Source organism: Symphalangus syndactylus, chromosome X, assembly GCF_028878055.3.
Source record: "Symphalangus syndactylus isolate Jambi chromosome X, NHGRI_mSymSyn1-v2.1_pri, whole genome shotgun sequence".
Classification (NCBI taxonomy): domain Eukaryota; kingdom Metazoa; phylum Chordata; class Mammalia; order Primates; family Hylobatidae; genus Symphalangus; species Symphalangus syndactylus.
The window spans coordinates 68,173,833-68,189,958 of record NC_072447.2 but is presented as its reverse complement, the minus strand read 5'-3'; the positions used below and the strand labels follow the sequence as shown (position 1 = coordinate 68,189,958).

The 16,126-nt window shown below is 40.2% G+C and overlaps 1 protein-coding gene across 1 annotated transcript in view; it reads right to left on the bottom strand.

Annotated features, from left to right (window-relative positions):
- Nucleotides 1-8,795: 8,795 nt before the first annotated feature.
- PAGE2B (PAGE family member 2B) overlaps nucleotides 8,796-16,126 on the bottom strand; it is a 65,751-nt gene continuing 58,420 nt past the window's right edge. Inside the window, exons 5-6 of the mRNA XM_063634829.1 lie at nucleotides 10,596-10,721; nucleotides 8,796-8,918 (exon numbers count right to left, since the gene is read on the bottom strand). Coding sequence (XP_063490899.1) covers nucleotides 8,902-8,918; nucleotides 10,596-10,721 — 143 coding nt within the window. The 3' untranslated portion in view covers nucleotides 8,796-8,901. The remainder of the gene's footprint in view (nucleotides 8,919-10,595; nucleotides 10,722-16,126) is intronic.

The following is a 16,126-nucleotide window of genomic DNA, read 5'->3' as shown; positions in this document are numbered from 1 at the left end:
CATCCTTCATTCAGTCTCTGGCCATCAGATCTCACCTCCCCAGCTCCCTGGTCCCAGCCCCAGCCACAATCTCTATTCAGGACTATAACAAGGTATCTCTTCAGTGAATTATGGAATGCAGGCCCATTCTGATGGCAGATTTGAGGTTGAGGCAGTAAGAGTCTATCGAACCTTTGTTATGAATGAAAATCATTTGGAGAATGCACAACCACTAGATGCTTCTGGTCAAAGTGTAGAACAACAGTCACAAACCCTAGTGAATTCATGCAGAGGGATTTGCTATGGTCACTCATTACTAATATATTATTTTTAATTATTAATAACAGGTATAGTAGTTACACTTTGTTGAGTATCAAGTACTATCACATTAGCAATAAATGAACTCTAGGCATTCTGTGAGGTAGGTTAATTGTCATCTACTTAGAGAACACTTCTCTGACATACCTCTAAAATATTTTCAGCAGGTGGTAGTCATTTATAATTATCATAAAATATTTCTAGTATATTTTCTATGAAGATATATAATTGCACTTCCTGGGTAGTGTCATGTAACTAGTTGTGGCCTACATAAACAGAAGTAATTCATATCTTATCTGACATCGAGTATTTAACTTCTAGGGCAAGACACTCCAGAGCATTCTCTTTTCTTCTTGCACAGTGACCAGTAATATTCAAGATGGTGGCTGTTCTGTTAATCATGGTACCTAAATAACTACAAATACCACATTACCACTCTTGTCTCATGATGTATATGTACTGTGGTTAAGAAAAATCCTATCTATTTACCACTGAGCTTTGCGGGTTTGTTTCTGTAGCATAAGCAAGTCTGTCCTGAATGATACACTGTCCCCTCGATAGTTATTTTCTGTCCTTTCACTCAATTATTTCCTGTGTTGGCAGAATTCTAAAGATGGCCTTTCAAGATTCATGTCTCCTGGTTTATTCAATCAAATGCCTATCTAGATGTTGCTTTAAAGGGATTTTACAGATGTAATTGAAGTCCCCAGTGAGTTGACCTTGAAACGTGTATTTTTTCGGGGTGGGCCTGACCTCTTTAGGTGAGTCCTTTAAAAGCTGAGTTTTCTCTGGCTGGTGGCAGTGGGGGAAATTAGAGAGATTTGAAGCATAAAAACTTGAGGAACCATTGCAGGCTTGAATACGGAAGAGGCCACCTAATAAGGAATGTGGATAGCTTCTAGAAGCTAAAATCAGCACCCAGATGACGGCCAAGGAACTGAGGACTTAGTCCTACAATCACAATGAACTGAGTTTTAAACGTACAATCATAACGAACTGAGTTTTTCCAATAACAGGAATGAACTTGGAAGAAGACTGCAAGCTCCACATAAGAACACATTAAGTGGACATCTTGATTTCAATGACGGTGGACCAGACTTCTAACCTACACAACTGTCAGTTAATAAATGGGTGTTGTTTGAAGCCATTAAATGTGTAGTAATTTGTAATGAAACAATATATTTCCCTTGTAGCATTTGTCACAATCACCCATTTTCCTATTCATTCATTTTTTTAATGTTCTGACTTTCCCCACTAAAATAAAAGGAGTAGTTTTTCTTGTCTTGCCGCCTATCTAAGCCTTGAAATTATTTTGTTGGTCATTTCCTTTTGTTCTCCTGGCTCAAGAATTAACCATAATAAATGAGAGTAAGAAACAAAAAGAAGCTATTAGCCAAGTAACAATTTATCTTGGCTTTTATGTACTCTCAGAATTAACAAGAATTATGTAAATTATTGCCTCAACCTAAATTTATTTTTGGGGCCAAAATATAAGAATTTTCCCTTATCATCCAGAAGGCGTCCCCTTCTCACATCACTATAAAAAAGTCATAAACCATACCCCTTCCCCATCTTGGAAAGGAGTAGGGGAGTGGGGTGAAATCTTAAGAAACAGATTTTTCAGGTAAAATTCAACATCCCTTCATGTTAACAACTCTCGATAATCTAGGTATTGAAGGAACATACCTCAAAATAATAATAGTGATACATGACAAACCCACAGCCAATATCATACTGAATGGGCAAAAGCTGGAAGCATTCTCCTTCAAAACTGGCACAAGGATGCCCTCTCTTACCACTCCTATTCAACACAGTATTGGAAGTTCTGGTTAGGGCAATCAGTAAGAGGAAGAAATAAAGGGTATTCAAATAGGAAGAGAAGAAGTCAAATTATCTTTGTTTGCAGATGACATGATCCTATATCTAGAAAACCCCATCATCTCAGCCCAAAAGCTTCTTTAGCTGATAAGCAACTTCAGCAAAGTCTCAGGATACAAAATCAATGCACAAAAATTGCTAGCATTCCTAAACACCAACAACAGGCAAGCAGAGAGCAAAATCATGAATGAACTCCCATTCACAATTGCTACAAAGAGTATAAAGTACCTAGGAATGCAGCTAACGAGGGAAGTGAATAACCTCTGCAAGGAGAACTACAAACCACTGCTCAAGGGAATCAGAGATGACACAAACAAATGGAAAAATATTCTGTGTGTGTGGATAGGAAGAATCAATATTGTGAAAACGGCCATACTGCCCAAAATAATTCATATACTCAATGCTATTCCCATTAAACTACCACTGACATTCTTCACAGAATTAGAAAAAAAGCTGTTTTAAAATTCATATGGAACCAAAAAAAAAAAAAAGAGCCCATATAGCCAAGACAGTCCTAAGCAAAAAGAACAAAGCTGGAGACGTCACGTTACCAGACTTCAAACTTACTACAAGGCTAGAGTAACCAAAACAGCATGGTACTGGTACAAAAAGAGACACATAGACCAATGAAACAGAATAGGTAACTCAGAAATAAGACTACACACCTACAACCATCTGATCTTCAACAAACCTGACAAAAACAAGCAATGGGGAAAGGACTCTCTATTGAATAAATGGTGCTGGGAGAACTGGCTAGTCATGCGGAAAATTAAAACTGGACTCCTTCCTTACACCTTATACAAAAATTAACTCAAAGTGGATTAAAGACTTAAATGTAAAACCCAAAACTCTAAACACCCTAGAAGAAAATACATTCAGGACCCAGGCACGGGAAAGTATTTCATGATGAAAATGCCAAAAGAAATTGCAACAAAAGCAAAAATTTACAAATGGGATCTAATTACACTAAAGAGCTTCTGCACAGCAAAAGAAACTATCAACAGAGCAAACAGAAAACCTACAGATTAGGAGAAAATTTTTGCAATCTACCCACCTGACAAAGGTCTAATATCCATAGACTACAGGAACTTTAACAAATTTACAAGAAAAAAACAAAACCCCATTAAAAAGTGGGCAGAGGACATGAACAGACACTTCTCTCAAAAGACAGTATTCATGTAACCAACAAATATATGAAAAAAGCTCAACATCACTGATCATTAGAGAAATGCAAATCAAAACCACAACCAGATACCATCTCATACCAGTCAGAATGGCGATTATTAAAAAGTCAAGAAATAAGAAATGCTGGCAAGGATGAGGAGAGAATGGACTGCTTTTACACTGTTGGTGGGAATGTAAATTAATTCAACCATTGTGGAAGACCGTGTGGCAATTCCTCAAAGATCTAGAACCAGAAATACCATTTGACCCAGCAAACCCATTACTGGGTATGTCCCCGAGGGAATATAAATCATCCTATTGTAAAGATACATGCAGGCATATGTTCACTGCAGAACTAGTCACAATAGCAAAGACATGGAATAAACCCAAATGCCCATCGATGATAGACTGGATAAAGAAAATATGGTACATATACACCATGGAATACTATGCAGCTATAAAAAGGAATGAGATCATGTCCTTTGCAAGGAAATGGATGGAGCTGGAAGCCATTATCCCTAGCAAACTTACGCAGGAACAGAAAACCAAACACCACATGTTCTCACTTATAAGTGGGAGTTGAACGATGAGAACACATGGACACATGGGAGGAACAACACACACTGGGGCCTGTTGGCAGGGGCAGGGGCAGGGAGAGCATCCAGAAGAATAGCTAATGGACGCTGGGCTTAATTCCTAGGTGATGATTGATCTGTGCAGCAAACCACCATGGCACACAAACCTGCACATCCTGCACTTGTACCCTGGAACTTAAAATAAAAGCTGAAGAAAATAAAAAGAAGAAACAGATTTTTCAGGCTGGGCATGGTGACTCACACCTGTAATCCCAGCACTGTGGGAAGCCAAGGTAAGAGAATCATTTGAGCCCAGGAGTTCGACACCACCCTGGCCAACATGGCGAAACCCTGTCTCTATTAAAACTAAAAAAAAAAAAAAAAAAAAAAAAAAAAAAAAAATTAGCAGGGCATGGTGGTGCATGCCTGTAGTCCCAGCTACTTGGGAGGCTGAGACCAGAGGATCACTTAAACCCGGGAGGTGGATGTTGCAGGGAACCGAGATCGTGCCACTGCACTTCACTTCAGCCTGGGCAACAGAAGGGGACTCTGTCTCAAAAATAAATAAAAATTAGCGACGAGGGATCTAGCAAGATGGCCAAATAGGAAGAGCTCCAGTCTGCAGCTCCCAGGGAGACCAATCCAGAAGGCAGGTGATTTCTGCATTTCCAACTGAGGTACTCTGTTCATCTCATTGGGACTGGTTAGGCAGTGGGTGCGGCCCACGGAGGGCAAGCAGAAGCAGGGTGGGGCATCGCCTCACCGAGGAAGTGCAAGCAGCTGGACAGCCTCCCTTTCCCAGGCAAGGGAAGGCGTGAGCTTGGAACCACGGCATGACAGAACCCTTCACTCCACTGGAAAGTGGGCTGAAGCCAGGGAATCAGTGGTCTCGCTCAGCGGATCCCACTCCCATGGAGCCCAGCAAGATAAGAACCACTGGCTTGAAATTCTCACTGCCAGCACAGCAGGCTGAAGTCAACCTGGGACGAACTTGGTGGGAGGAGGGGCGTCTGCCATTACTAAGGCTTGAGTAGGCAGTTTTCCCCTGACAGTGTTAAGGAGGCCAGGAAGTTCAGACTGAGCAGAACTCACCACAGCTTGGCAAAGCAGGTGTGGCCAGACTGCCTCTCTAGATTCCTCCTCACTAGGCAGGGCATCTCTGAAAGAAAAGCAGCAGCCCCTTATAGATAACACTCCCATCTACCTGGGACAGAGCACCTGTGGGAAGGGGCGGCTGTGGGCGCAGCTGCAGCAGACTTAAATGTTACTGCCTGCTGGCTCTGAAGGGAGTAGCAGATTCTGACAAAGAGGTTTCTCCCAGCACAATGCTCGAGCTCTGCTAAGGGACAGACTGCCTCCTCAAGTGGGTCTGTGACCCCTGCGCTTCCTGAATGGGAGAGACCTCCCAGCAGGGGTCGACAAATACCTCATACAGGACAGCTCTGACTGGCATCAGGGTGGTACCCCTCTGGGAAAAAGCTTCCAGAGCAAGGAGCAGGAAGCAATCTTTGCTGTTCTGTAGCCTCAACTGGTGATACCCAGGAAAACGGTCTGGAGAGGACTTCCAGCAAACTGCAGCAGACCTGCAGAAGACAGGCCTATTAGAAGAAAAACTAAAAAACAGAAAGCAGTAACATCAACAAAAGGACCCCCACACAAAAACCTCATCCAAAGGTCACCAGCCTAAAAGATCAAAGGTAGATAAATCCACCAAGATGAGGAAAAACCAGCACAAAAATCCTGAAAATTTCAAAAACCAGAATGCCTCTTCTCCTCCAAATGATTGTAACTCCTCTCCAGCAAGGGCACAAAACTGGATGGAGTTTGACAAACTGACAGAAGTAGGCTTCAGAAGATGGGTAACAACAAACTCCTCAGAGCTAAAGGAGCATGTTCTAACCCAATGCAAAGAAGCTAAGAACCTTGATAAAAGGCTACATGAACTGATAACTAGAATAACCAGTTTAGAGAAGAACATAAATGACCTGATGGAGCTTAACAACACAGGACGAGAACTTCGTCAAGCATACACAAGTATCAATAGCTGAGAAGATGAAGCAGAAGAAAGGATATAAGATATTGAAGATCAACTTACTAACATAAGGCATGAAGACAAGATTAGAGAAACAAAAAAGAGAAGAAATAAACAGCCTCCAAGAGATATAGGACTATGTGAAAAGACCAAACCTATGATTGATTGGGGTCCCTGAAAGTGACGAGGAGAATGGAATCAAGTTGGAAAACACACTTAGGATATTATCCAGGAGAACTTCCCCAACCTACCAAGACAGGCCAACATTCAAATTCATGAAATACAGAAAACACCACTCTATTACTCTTTGGGAAGAGCACCTCAAGACAAATAATCGCCAGATTCTCCAAGGTTGAAACGAAGGAAAAAATGTTAAGGGCAGCCCGAGAGAAAGATCAGGTTACCTACAAAGGGAAGCACATCAGACTAACAGCGGATCTGTCTACAGAAACCCTACAAGCCAGAAGAGAGTGGGGGCCAATATTCGACATTCATAGTCAGGAAACAACAGGTGCTGGAGAGGATGTGGAGAAATAGGAACACTTTTACACTGTTGGTGGGACTGTAAACTAGTTCAACCATTGTGGAAGTCAGTGTGGCGATTCCTCAGGGATCTAGAACTAGAAATACCATTTGACCCAGCCATCCCATTCCTGGGTATATACCCAAAGGACTATAAATCATGCTGCTATAAAGACACATGCACACGTATGTTTATTGCGGCACTATTCACAATAGCAAAGACTTGGAACCAACCCAAATGTCCATAAATGATAGACTGGATTAAGAAAATGTGGCACATATACACCATGGAATACTATGCAGCCATAAAAAATGATGAGTTCATGTCCTTTGTAGGGACATGGATGAAACTGGAAACCATCATTCTCAGAAAACTATTGCAAGGACAAAAAACCAAACACCGCATGTTCTCACTCATAGGTGGGAATTGAACAATGAGAACACACGGACACAGGAAGGGGAACATCACACTCTGGGGACTGTTATGGGGTGGGAGGAGGGACAGCATTAGGAGACATACCTAATGCTAAATGACGAGTTAATGGGTGCAGCACACCAACATGGCACATGGATACATATGTAACAAACCTGCACATTGTGCACATGTACCCTAAAACTTAAAGTATAATAATAATAATAAAAAGAAAGAAATAAGAACTAGTGTACAGCCAAATGAAATTCTATATGAAGGCCTAACATCATATAATGATATCAAGAATCCCTAAATTTACCTATAAATTTAGCATGATTTTGTTCTCACTTATAATTGGGAGCTAAACATTGGGAGAGAGCTGGGCAAGGGTTGAGACACCAACTGTTGGGTACTATGCCCACTATCTGGGTGACGGGCTCATTCATATTCCAAATCTCAGCATCATGCAATATACCCATGTAACAAACTGGCACGTGTACACGTTGAATCTAAAATAAATGAAATTATTTAAAAAAAAAAAAAAAGAAAAGAATTTTCAACCCAGAATTTCATATCCAAGCAAAATAAGCTTCATAAGGGAAGGAGAAATAAAATCCTTTCCAGAACAGCAAATGCTGAGAGATTTTGTCACCATCAGGCCTGCCTTACAAGAGCTCCTGAAGGAAGCACTAAATATGAAAAGGAAAAACCAGTACATAACCAGAACAGACCAGTAACAAGTAACAAGATCAAAGCCATAATAAAAGTCTTCCAGTAAAGAAACCCCGGACCTGATGGCTTCACTACTGAATTCTACCCAACATTTAACAAAGGACTAATACCAATCCTACTCAAACTATTTTGAAAAATAGAGGAGGGAATACTTCCAAACTCATTCTATGAGGCCAGTACTACCCTGATACCAAAACCAGACAAAGACACATCAAAAAAGAAAACTACAGGGCAAAACCGCTGATGAATATTGATGCAGAAATCCTCAACAGAATACTAGCAAATCAAATTCAACAATACATTAGAAAGAATCATCATTATGACCAAGTGAGATTTATCCCCGGGAAGGAAGGATGGTTCAACCTATGCAAATTAATGTATATAACAAATCATATCAACAGAATGAAGGATACAAACCATATAATCATTTCAATTGATGCTGAAAAGCATTTAATAAAACTCAGTATGTCATCATGATACAAACCCTCAAAACACCGGGGAAAGAAGGAACATACTTCAGTGTAATAAAAGCCATATACCACAGACCCACAGCTAGTACTGAAGTGGCCTCGTTGTCCGGGGTAACATCCAGAGTTCTTGGTCTCACAGCCAAGGAAATCAAGGACATGGGCACACCAAGAGTGAGGTGTAGAGCAGAAAGTTAATAGGAGAAACAAAGAGAACAGCTTTCTGCTACAGAGAGGGGTCCCAGAAAAAACGGTTGCCATCCAGCAGTGAAACGCAGGGGTTTTTATAGATGAGCTAGTGGGGAGGTAGTATCTGATCACCTACATAGGGTACAAACAACCGATTAGGACCAGGTATACTATCTGCATACGGTGTGAATCTCTGGCAGCCCCCACCCTAATCTTTTATTATGCAGGCAGGTCCTCAGCCTGAGCTACTCCATGTTGCTCATTTCATTCTTACTGTGCATGTGCTAAAAATGAGGAGGTGGAAAGCCCATGGTGGACATGCCTGGCCCCAGGTGGCCTTCTCTATCTGTGCAGCTGTTGGCATCCCCCTATGAAAGCTTCCAGCTTCCTATCTATCATAGAAAATCAATGTACCAACATTTTATCTCTATGTACCATCTCAAACACAGGATTTACACTTTCAAAAAAGATACAATTCTCAAGAGTATTAAAGATCCAGAAATAAATTTCACAAAAATGTGCAAGGATTCTTTGCAGAAAACTGTAAAACTTTATTAAGAGAATGTTATCAGTCAAATTTCCAGATTAAGAATAACATTCTTGGTTTCAGTCTTCATTTGTCTTGGTTGAAATCTACAGTTGTGCATCACCTATAACATAAATATAAAATTAGGGTCTGTTACTCAGCAGATTTTTATTCATATGACACTAGAGGTATGTGACTACCATGTTGATGAACTAGTATCAGAACCCTGAGGGTGACCCTTTAACTTACATCCAGTTAGCCTCTGAATAAACTCTGAAGGTAGACTTCCAGGCATATTAACAATATTTTTAATTCATGCCCCTTTTTCTAGTAGAATAAGGAAACAAAGAGACCAAGTTCAGAATGAATTAAATCAAGTGAATCTATTTTTTTTTGAAACTATGGCTCTTTATTTTCATGTGGATAATTCAAACAAAGTCATTAGTAGTCACTGTTCAATTTTTTTAAAAAAACAAAAAAACCCTCAAATAAAAAATCTTGGGCTTAAAAGAACTCTAAGTCTGTCACAGGAGCCTGGTTGGAGGATTCCTATTTTTTTAGATGAGAAATAGAATGCAGATTTCTCTGAAGAGTGTTTAAAGAAGGAATGGTAGTTGAGGGGGCTTATTTCCCAGGCTCAAAGTGATTTAGGGGTGGTGTCATAGTGCTAGGTATAGGGTGATAGGACAGTGATCACTGCCGAGGGCCTTGGAACGGATCTTGCTGTCACACAATGCAGGTAACAGAGAGTGGGACAACAAAAAGTAATCAAGGCGCCAACCAACATTCTTGGATCGAGCATTCATCATGTAATCAAGTGAATCTATATTGTATCTATAAGTGGAAAGCAAAAAAAATGCATATACTTTCAATGAAAATTCAACGAAACAAAATCCTAAGGGAAAAAAATATTTCTAAAGTATCATTTAAATATTTTGATAAGAAATAACACTCTGAATATGGAATATGTTTATAACTGCCTAAATGAAAAACATAGAAAAGTCAGTATTACATTTGTTTTGTGTCTCTTGTGAAAAAGTGTAAAAACGTTACTTTGGACTAGTTTAGCCATTATGTTAAGTAGGGCGAACATTTGTCACTATTTTCACGGGTACTCCTGCCTCTTTACATGCCTAAAAGCAGTTCAGTTTATACAGTAAACTGAATATCCACGCTACCTTTAAGCCACTACCATCACACTTAACATCACAATATAAACTGATGCTTATTACAAACATGTTATGTATTTGTTAAAAACAGGCCTCTATAAAAATATCTGAAAATCATTGGCTGTTGGTAAAATGACTTACATTTAAAAGTCAGAATACATTTTCATCTTGATTTAAAAATGACACATAAAATTGTATACATTTATCAAGTAAAACATGACGATTTAAAAAATATATATACATTGTGAAATGGCTACATCAAGCTAATTAATATATGCATTATTTCATTTAGCTGTGAAGACACTCAAAATATACTCTTTTAGCATGTTTCATTTCTTTCACATCATAATCCAATTAGTTTTGACCCAATTTTTCTCTGTCTCCTGAAGTCTTGGCCTCAAGTGATCCTTCTGCCTCGGCCTCCCAAGATACTGGAATTAAAAGCATGAGCCACCACACCTGGCCCTCTATCTCTGATAGTGTGTAAGGCAGCCATTTGGGGTCTGAACTACCTTCAAAGAACCTTTAGACGTGAAGTATGATATTAAAGTAGCATTAATTTTACCTCTGTGTCACACAAAATAATGTGAAAATAGAAATACAATAGTTTGCATCTTAATTGAATAACATACCTGCTTCCAGCACTTTAGTGAGATCAAAAGTGGGCAGAGTCCCCTCCCTGACAACAGGACCATCTCCAGTCTCATCTGCTATCTTAAGCAGAGCCAGTTCCTGTTGAAAAGCTTTCATGTCAGGCCCTTAAACAGTAAAAAGGTCACCAATTTACAAATTAAAACATGAACTATGAACGAGGAAATGAAAGTATTTATTCCCCCATCATTATGAAATAAAAACCTGTAGGCTAATTATTTCAGGAGTCTGCTGCCAGGAAAACAGGAAAGCAGAGATGTTCAAACATTGCCCTTTCCTTTCCCAAGGCTGGCCTTAGACAACTTACAAGTCCCTTTTGTACTCATTTGTTCTTATTCTTATCACATTAAATCAGTGATTTGTTTGAGTCAGTCTGAATAGACTATGAGCTTTAGGCAAAATTTTGGCACTGACATCTCCAGCACTTAGTATATTACGCGGCATGAGGAAGCATTAATAAATGTGTGTTAAAAAGTTTCTTAAAAAATACATCAGGTGTCCGCAGATGGCAGACTAGGAAGCTGCAAGCTGCCATTCTTCCACAGAAACATAAAACAAAACAAAAACTAGAAAATGGCTGAACAAACCATACAGGAGCTCTGGAAAACGAATTACAGCACCCATGCAAATACCCAATCAATAAAAAGCCTCCATAAAAACGGTAGGAAAGTTTAGTGGCTTTTTATGTCTCCTTGTCCCACCCCTTCCCACAGCAGCAGTAGGAAATGTTTAAGATTCCTTCCTAATGCTTTCTGTCCGTCCGCGTGTTACTGGTATGTCATAAAATATAATGCATAAATATACCTCCACCACCCATAAGTGTCATTCTCCACTCTCCCTTCACCTTGAACAGCGGGCGCTGCTTCATTATCAATCTCCCCACTAGGTGCAATACCATGATTATCAGATGGTGGTTCCTCTTCTTGACGTTTTTCCTCAGTGGGCTGCTGGATCTAAGGGTGTAAGTGTGTGTGCAAATAAAAAGAAAACAACAGAAATACGCAAACGCATATGTGCATCCAATCATAAATTTAAAGACATTTTTACAACACATATATATAGATAGAGAGAGAGAGAAATATCCATATCCATACAGGTAACACCAGAACATATTCCTGAACCAACGTTTCCTTCATGAGATGCCATCATCAATTTTTATCAGCATGGAACACCTGTATCAGTGCATGTACACTAGCTCAAAAATATTTTTTAAAATAAATTGTATGAATAGGAAACATCAAATGTTAAAGGACCCACAATCACAGATCCTGGGAAGACTCTTCATCATTTCTTCTTTCTGAGGATTGGGATCTTGTTCTTACATGCTCACTCATATTTCCCACTGAAAACAGAATATTGTTATTTGGAAAAAGTGTGTAAGAACTTAGCTATATATATGAACATTCCATGGCAAAATGGTGATTTGTACTTTTTTAATTTTGAAAATATTTTCAACGTAATTCACAGAGCATTGATAAGTACGCATGCTTTCCATTCAAACTAAGGACAGATTTGTTTGTATCATAGTCAAAGAGGCCTAGAAATCACCATAACGCCATAGCAAAGGACAGAGGATATTTCTGCGTTTTGGTTTCACAATTAGACTCTCCATCATGAAGACATTTGGGGAAAAAAGGGCAGAGAATTGAAACTGAAATGACTACTGCTTTCGTCCCACTCTGATTTGTTAGGCCCATTTCACCCCCACACCCCTCTCAAAATCAAGTCTTGGTGGAAAGCACAGCCTCGCCCATTCCTTCCATGGCATCCATGGTGGAGGTGAGAAATTGTGAAACAGAGTGAACGTTATGCTCCTCACGGGACACCTCTGCCAGGCACTCTACAGACCTCGGGGCCACAGTCACCAGCCCACAGCGTTCCCAGTTCCCAGGCCCCTTCCTTACTGACCACACGGTCCCTTCCCGCGTCCCTACCGAGGAGTCTGGAAACTGTCCTCTCTCAGGGGGTTCCAGGAGTTTTCGAGACTCAGACACCTCTAAAGGCACCCCCAGCACTCGCCGCATCTTCACGCGATCCCTCCCCTCTGCGGCCCACCTTCCTCCCTCGTCCCTCGTCCCAGCCCAGCCACGACGACAAGTCCCATGGTGGCGTCGCGACCTGGGAGGAGCCGGACGACGACCGCGAGGCCCTTTTCCCTCAGAAGCCACGGACTGTGCCGCAGGACCTGTCCAAAGCCAGCTGGCTCCTCCACACATTCACCCACAACTAAATTCCCAGGAAGACCGCTCTGTGGACCTACCCGCTGAGTCTCGGTCAGTGACAAAGAATCAAGATGGCAGAAAGAATGAAGACACTCTCCTCGCAGAGCTGTGTGTGGACAAAAGGCGGGCAGCAAGGCGCATGTGCAACAACAGACACGCCTAGCAAAAGACGTGCTTTGTAACAACAGACATGCGCAACAACGGGTCTGTGCAGCATGTGCACTGAGTGGGGTATTCGCCTCGTGACTCAAGTTTTCCTGCCTCTGTGGAGAACCTAAACCACCAGCGCTCCTGACAACGAAAATGAACTTGCAAAGCACTTTTCTTTTTCCCCCGCCCAACCTTTCTTTCACTTCCAATGGCATTAGAGAATAGGAGCCTCAGGTTACTCTAATAATGTGTTTCAGAAAAATTCACCATCATAGAAATAAATCTTAAATATTTTAATACCTGTTTTATATATGCTTCCATAAATCATTTTCTTGCCTCCTTCACGAGTTTGCTTTCATGCTTGCAGTGGTCTTACCCAGTACAATATCATAAGACATTCATAGATTTTGGTTGCATTATTGTACATTCAAAATCTTTGATCCATCTGGACAAAATTAAAGTGGTAGGAACTCAACATTATTTGTTGAATCCCTGTTTCACCCACTGTTTTGAAATGGCTCTTTTATCATCACCTACATCCCCAATCAATTTTGTATGTAACTCTCTTCTTTTAATTTTCTTCCATTTGGTTGTTTATACCTGTACCACTACTACACTATTTTAATTGCTGTAACTTAATTATACTTGAAATGTGAAACAGTGCTTGCCTTTCCTCATTAATTTCTCCTTTTCTATCAACTCTGACACGTTGGTCTTTTAGATGAACTTCAGAATCATTTGATCAGGTGCTAAAATATTCCTGTTGAGATATTAGTGACTATTTTTATATTACATGTTAACTCTGGGACAATAGCCATCTTTCTATTTTAGAATCTCTCTATTCAAAAAAAAAAAAAGTTACTCCTCAATTCCTCAAGTCTTTTAACTTATCCCACACAATGACTGTGTTATTTGCTTCATGTTAGTTCTTCACATTCAAATTAAATTTATTCATGGGGACTTTTATTTTTCTATTCCATTGCTGACACGTGTTTGCCTTTACTCCACTATGTTTTTCACACAAGTCAAACAATCTGTTTGCAAACCATGTGATTCTATACCTAGAAAATCCCAGAATCTCTGCCCAAAAGCTCCTTGATCTTATAAACAACTTCAGGAAAGCTTCAAGATACAAAATTAATGTACGAAAACCAGGAGCGTTTCTGTACACCAAGTACCTTCAAGCGCAGAGCCAAATCAGAAACACAATCCCATTCACAATTGCCACAAAAAGAATAAAATACCTAGGAATACAGCTAACTAGGGAGAACAATCTCTACTATGAGAACTACAAAACACTGCTCAAAGAAATCAGAGATGACACAAACAAATGGAAAAACATTCCATGCTTGTGAACAGGAATACGCAATACTGTCAAAATGGCCTAACTCACCAAAGCAATTCATACATTCAATTATATTCCTATTAAACTACCAATGACGTTCCTCACAGAATTAGAAAAAAAAGGACTTTAAAATTCATATGGAACCAAAAAAGAGCCCAAATAGCCAAGGCAATCCTAAGCAAAAAGAATGAAGCCAAAGGCATCATATTACCTGACTTCAGACTATAACACGAGGCCACTGTAATCCAAACAGCATGGTGCTGGTACCGAAACAGTCACAGAGACCAGTGAAATAGAATACACAGCCCAGAAATAAAGCTGCACACCTCACACCTATTACCACCTGATCCTCAACAAAGTTGACAAGAACAAGCAATGTAGACAGGACTCCCTATTCAATAAATGGTGCTGAGATAACTGGCTAGCTGTATGTAAAAGACTGAAACTGGACCACTTCTTATAAAAAAAATTAACTAAAGGTGGATTAAGAACTTAAATGTAAAACCCAAATCTATAAAACCCTGGAAGACGACCTAGGCAATGTCATTCTGCACGTAGGAAAAGGCAAAGGTTTCATAACGAAGATGCCAAAAGCAGTTGCAACAAAAGCAAACATTGACAAATGGGTTCTAATTAAACTAAAGAGCTCCTGCACAGCAAAAACAAAACAAAACAAAACAAACAAACAAACAAAAAAAAAACTATCCACAGAGACAACAAACAACACACAGAATGGAAGAAAATTTTTGCAAACTATGCATCTGTCTAAGGTCTCGTATCCAGCATCTATAAAGAACTTAAAGAAATTTACCAAACAAACAAAAAACACTAAAATGACACGCCATGCGTGGTGCCTCACACCTGTAATCCCAGCACTTTGTGAGGCCAAGATGGGCAGATCACTGGAGGCCAGGATTTCAAGACCAGCCTGGCCAACATGGAAAACCCTGGCTCTATCATAAAATACAAAAATTAGCTGTGCAAGGTGGTGCACACCTGTAATCCCAGATACTAGCGTAGCTGAGGCAGCAGAATAGCTTGAACCCGGGAAGTGGAGGTTATAGTGAGTGGAGATTGTGCCACTGCACTCCAGCCTGGGCAACAGACCGAGACTGCATCTCAATAAACAAAACAAAACAAAACAACCCATACCATTAAAAAGTGGGCCAAGGACATGAACAGACCCTTTCAAAGGAAGACATGCACGCGGCCAACAAGCATATGAAATAAAGTTCAAAGTCACTGATCATTGGAGAAATGCAATTCAAACCACAATGAGGTATCATCTCACACCAGTCAGGATGGCTATTATTAAAAAGTAAAAAAAACACAATAAAATAACAGATGCTGGTGACATAGTAGAGAAAAACTTATTCACTGTTGGTGGAAGTGTAAATTAGTTCAGCCATCGTAGAAAACTGTGTGCTCATTTCCCAGAGACCTAGGATATTATCCAGGACAACTTCCTCAACCGAGCAAGACAGGCCAATGTTTAAATTCACGCAATACAGAAAACACCAGTCCGTTGCTCCTTGGGAAGAGCAATCTCAAGGCAATAATCATCAGAATCTCCAAGGTTGAAACAAAGGAAAAAATGTTAATGGCAGCCACAGAGAAAGGTCAGGCTACAAAGGGAAGCCCATCAGACTAATAGCGGATCTCTCTACAGAAACCCTACAAGCCAGAAGAGAGTGGGGGCCAATATTCAACATTCAGAAAGGAAAGAATTTTCAACCCAGAATTTCATATCCAGCCAAACTAAGCTTCGTAAGGGAAGGAGAAACAAAATGCTTTC